Source organism: Triticum aestivum, chromosome 6B (genome assembly GCF_018294505.1).
Source record: "Triticum aestivum cultivar Chinese Spring chromosome 6B, IWGSC CS RefSeq v2.1, whole genome shotgun sequence".
NCBI lineage: Eukaryota > Viridiplantae > Streptophyta > Magnoliopsida > Poales > Poaceae > Triticum > Triticum aestivum.
The window spans coordinates 644,537,473-644,543,051 of NC_057810.1; the positions used below are offsets into that span (position 1 = coordinate 644,537,473).

Here is a 5,579-nt window from a genome sequence, read left to right on the forward strand (position 1 = left end):
TTGACCGGTCAACAGGTCTGTGTGGCAATCTTTGACTGGTTACGCTCTCTCTCTACCACGTGGGTCCCACATGTCAATCAGGCAGAAGAAATAAATAAAGCAAAAAAATTGGACTGGTGCGCGGGCGCCTGTTAGTGGCCAAACGAAAAGAGATAAATACACTCACGGTCATTAAAATTGAGGTCAAAACATAATACAGTCACTGAACTTCAAAATACGCTCAATACGGTCATTGAATACAAGTTGTGGTGATTATACGGTCACTGGCCAACCGTAGACTTTCGTATTTTGTCTGGTTGACTGGTCAACAGGTCTGTGTGGCAATCTTTGACTGGTTACGCTCTCTCTCTACCACGTGGGTCCCACATGTCAATCAGGCAGAAGAAATAAATAAAGCAAAAAATTAAGCTAGAGTCGAACCTGCGACCTCCGGGTCCGGTCAACATTGTTCGCGTTAGCCACCTCGCCTTCAACTGTCTGTGTTTTGTTTTGAGCTGTCACATATATTATACTTTCACTACGTGTTGTGTGCGGCTTGTTTTTAAAGTTTTATTTTGCTTTATTTGTTTCGTCGGTCCACCGACATATGGGACCCACGTGGTAGAGTGAGAGCGTGAGCACTAAGTCAAAGTTTGCCACCCAGACCTGTTGACCGGTCAACCAGACAAAATACGGAAGTCTACGGGTGGCCAGTGACCGTTTTATTATCGCAACTCGTATTCAATGATCGTATTGAGCGTATTTTGAAGTTCAGTAATCATATTGTGCTTTGACCTTAACTTGAGTGGCCATGAGTGTATTTATCTCAAACGAAAACGGCAACGAGGCCGAAATCCCGGCACGCACAGGCGCACAGCTCACACAGGGTGCGGCGTCGCCAGACCTATCCACTCCTCTCCATGCACCATCGCAGCTCGCTCCTTCCCAGCCACACTACCCACCACCACCACACCACACGCCACGCTTCACCCTCCGGAGGGCGACCCACGCCCTACCGCCGGGGGCAAAAGCTCCGACGAAACACTCTCCGTCCCCCGCCCGCCGCGAGGCGGCGACCTACCACGGCGCGCCGCGCCCGTACTACGATGCGGTGACGCCCGAAACCGCCACACCGAGCCGTTCTGATTGCCTCGCCGCCGCACGCACATGCAGTTCCCCCCGTCGCCCGCGCGCCCCATGGCCGCGCCCGCCTCCGCGCCCGCCGTGTCCTGCCTGCGCCTCCTCCTCCCCGGCTTTAGCGCCTCCCTCCTCGCGAGCCGCGCCCGCGCCCGCGGGGTGGCGGTGAGGTCGGGCGCGGCCCCGCCCGACCCGGCGGCCATGCTGCGGCGGCCGGCCGCCGCCACGACTGCCGCGGAGGAGCGGGAGGCCGACGCGGACGCCTCGCTGGGCTCTCCGGTGGACGACGAGCCGCCCGAGGAGGGGCGGAGGAGGGGCCCCGAGAGGGAGTGGGTGGACTGGGAGGACCTCATCCTCGAGGACACCGTGCCGCTCGTTGGCTTCGTGCGGATGATACTCCACTCCGGCAAGTACGCAACTTTTCCCTCTTCACCCTCTTGTCTAATGTTCGTTCTAATTTCGTTTTCTGGTGTAAATTCAATCAACAATAATCTTAGTATGGCAGCACCTGTGAATCATTGGTGACGGGGAAAATTTTACTTGTGTAATGTACTGCTGTAACCTGATGCAATTTATCAAACACATGGTGTGCGAACTGAACTCATCGCCCATCGAATGTGAATAGCTATATCCTGGATGCTCTGAAAGTTTAGGCACAGTTAGACCGACTGCCCGTAATACTAGATGGATTGCAGAACTTATTTCAAGACGGATATTGGCGGCAAGTTTATAGCTGGTTTGGTGCTGGACAGAAGATACAACTATGTATAGAGGGAAGGGATTACTAGGCATTGACTCGGTCGAATGTAACGGTTTAATCGGTTGGTCGAGCAGGTTGGTTGTGATATCCCGGTCAGTTGGATCAGAATTCACGGACGCAGGCAATTAAGAATTTGGAAAAGGTTGAGAGTTCACAAAACATGGTGAGAATTCAGATTTTCATTTCGTCGTTCAGCCCTTTCAGACCCCATATAAATGATTAACGCACACAGGCTTACAGATGGACCCTCTGTCCACATACAATACACCCAGCTCAATGAGCCCTTTTTTTTTGTGTGGATTACTTCATCCTGGTCCAGCCCCTAGTCAGTCGACCTTGTGCCCGTGACAGTCCATCACCGTAATCACCGCTGCCATGGACTGTCGTCTTCATGTCTGCCTTGACTATGGTCATGGCGGCAATGTCCAATGGCACAAGGTCAGACATGGTTCTAATCTAAACCATACAATGATACAATAAATTGCTAATTACTCTGCTGGGGTTTGTATGAGTTTCTTCAAATCTAGTTGAAACTAGTGAGGAATATAATGCGATGACATAGGCAGACTGACAAAACTTAGTGATTAATGATGTATGTTTTTTTTTGCGGGGGGTTAATAATGTATGCTCACATGCTTTTAACATGTTCGACTTCTTACCACCTGATGCATGATTAAGCATTACCGTTTCTTAATACCTATCTGCTTGCAAAATTCTGTAACATCAAAACCTTTTTACAAATTTTGTACTCGCTCCGTCCCATAATATAAGACGTTTTTGCAAGCTAACATAGCTTGCAAAAATGCCTTATACTGTGGCCTGTGGGACAGACTAGTAAGTATTAACAATAATAAAAATCTAAGTGCGTTCCTTTCTTGCTGGGGAAAATAAGGGCTAGACTGCAATCTGCAATGCAAACAATCATGTAGCCTTAAGCTGCAGAGGCCGAGTGTCTAAGTTTCGCCTGATGTTTTCGGGTTTGCGTTGTTTTGCCTTATGTTATGTGTGGAACCTGATTGAATCTGGAGGTCGATCCCTCACCACTTTGTATTATCAGTTTTCACGTTCAAATGGAAGTTGGGAGCTATGCTCCTCAATTCGAAAAAAAATGGTGTCATGTGCTTGCATCACTTAATGCCTGCGTGGAGTTATGCGGACAACCAATTAGAACGTGATGTTTCTAGGGTATCATGTATCCGCCCGAAGGACTAGCAATAACAGGAAAATCGTATCTGCCTTGTTTCACATGCCTTCTGGATTCTATCACACTGAAAATGAGACTTGACAAAATTTAATCAGTTACAAATCAAGCGAGTGTTGAGAAACTTTTGGCCTGCTATACAAGTCCATATATACAATTAAGTCAAGCATGATGCACATATCTAGTGCTTCCAGTGATTAGCATAACCAATTTAATGTTGACAGCATGTTACTGTAAGAAGTAGGAAATGCCCTTGTTGTTTAAAACATATATGGGTTGTCAGTTATTATGGCTTCTGACTGATTAACTTCAATAAGTCAGCGACTGTCATTGTACCATTTGGTTATAGGATTATAAGATGTCATGTGGTCCCATGGCCTCGCAACAATCAGTAGGCTCCAACTGAGATCATGGCTCTATAAAATACATAGGATACTAATCTTAGTTTTTTTATCTAATCATATTCTATTGTGTTCATTTTTCTATAGAGGAAAGCATGAAATTCGCTTGCATATTTTTATTATACTAGTTATATTTCGAATAACAGAGGAAGTGATATCTGTGGCAGGTACTCAAGTGGTGAGCGGTTGAGTCCTGAACATGAAAAGGCCATACTTGAACGATTGCTTCCATATCATCCACAATATAAGAAGAAAATTGGATGTGGTATCGACTACATCACGGTACGTACTACGTACTCAAACGAATGAAAGAAACGAATTGCTGAAGTTATTGTCTTTGCACTTCTTTTTGAAGAACACTGTGTTAGCACTTTGTAGGACAGAAAAGTTAAATCTGTCATCTCCATGTCTTCTTGGTCCGGTGTATTGAGCTTGGACTCTCTGCAACCCTTCTAGATATATGTCTAGTTGCACTTTGACATTCTGTTGTCCAGATGTGTTAAGGTGATAGTCTCATGTTGCCAGCAAACTTCAGAATGATTAATTTATCTATTCTGATACCGACCTCCAAAAATTTAATGCGAATTTTAGGTGTTCGTCTGACTTTTATATGGTGCCAGATGCCTAGCTCTGAGTCTTGAATATTTTTCTGCCGAGTCAATTATGGTTCTGATCTGGTCCACCTGGGAACTAACTAACGTTTAGTAATATATACATTTTGCAGCTAGGGTTGCATCCAGAATTCGAGAACTCAAGGTGTTTGTTCATAGTTAGGACGGACGGCGAGCAGGTCGATTTTTCTTTCTGGAAGTGCATCAAGGGTCTCATAAGACAAAAGTACCCCTTGTACGCGGACAGTTTCATTCTCAGACATTTCCGCAGGAGGCAAGACTACTGAACTAGCGACCCGTACGGTTGTTTTCGTGTAATATTTCTGTGATTTTGATTTTGTCCGCGTGCCTTTAATATCATGTGATTTAGCATTTGCCCGAATTCCCCTGGAATGGCCCGTTCTAAGCTTCTCATCGGACTCGCCATAGTCACAAGTAGGTTGCAGCAGTCTCGCAGTTGCAGATGACCCTTGGGCGGTATGAAGCTAGTCTTGTGAAGATCACAGAAGGTACAGATATATATGGTTTATCCCTTGCTCGGAATACAGCTCTTTTCTAACCCTTGTCAGGGGTCAGGGCTGCATGCCAACCCGATCAGCGGTGTCAATGGACGTTATTTCCAACGCAATTCGGCGATCTTTTGTGATCTTGCGTCGAGCCTCGTGATTTTGTTCTGAGTCAGTTTCTTGCCTTGTGCCTGAATCGGTGTGCAGATTATATGCCTGCAAGCTGCAACTGACTATTTATTTCAGTAGTACCACCCAATGGGAGAAGTCAAATCCTGCCACGTTTGCTCCAGCTGAAATGCGCGGGCTGCCAGAGCGCATCTCCCTCCGTTCCGCCCCAACGTTGCCAGCGCCGTGCTCCCAGTGCCCAAGCTGGGAAAACACAAGTGTGATGCTTTATTTTTGTCTCTGGAGAAAACAAATGTTTGTGTTTCTTCTAGTCGTGAAAACGTGCGTCTCTCTAGCCTCTAGGTGCAGCCTTTGCCCACGCACGGCGCAGGCAGGCTGGCCGGCTCGTGGACCTCCCGGCCGGGGAGGGGAGGTTGGTGTCGTCCAAGAGCCGCTTGCTGTCTCTCAACGCCAGCAAAGGTAGACGGAAACGCAAGTGAATCACCCTTGCACACCCGCCAAAGGACAGGGGCGTGGCGTGTGGCTTCAAACGTGCGGACGCTGACAGATTTGGCCTGCCTACGTGAACCAGCGGGTTTGACCTGGCTAGGCTGTGTGTGATATATCATTATCTACCTTGCCCTTGGGCCATTGGCGCGCGCGTTCTCCCGTGTAGACAACACGTCCTCTGGAAAACAGAATAGCCTAAGCTAAGCTATAGGAGATACCGCAATTGATTCGGAGGATCTCATCAGGTGCTTTTTTTCATACGGTACAATACAGATGCCCACATACACGTGCATGCACTCACCTTTTGATTCAACGCACACACAACCTACCCCACAAACACCTTCAAGATACTGAGCCGGCACAACA

At 47.4% G+C, this 5,579-nt stretch overlaps 1 protein-coding gene across 1 annotated transcript; it reads left to right on the top strand.

Annotated features, from left to right (window-relative positions):
- The first annotated feature begins 834 nt into the window (after nucleotides 1-834).
- LOC123138456 (protein DCL, chloroplastic) lies at nucleotides 835-4,461 on the top strand. Its single transcript, XM_044558435.1, has 3 exons — nucleotides 835-1,526; nucleotides 3,646-3,760; nucleotides 4,203-4,461. The coding sequence occupies exons 1-3, from the start codon at nucleotides 1,147-1,149 to the stop codon at nucleotides 4,374-4,376; spliced, it is 669 nt and encodes a 222-aa protein (XP_044414370.1). The 5' UTR covers nucleotides 835-1,146; the 3' UTR covers nucleotides 4,377-4,461.
- Nucleotides 4,462-5,579: the final 1,118 nt, after the last annotated feature.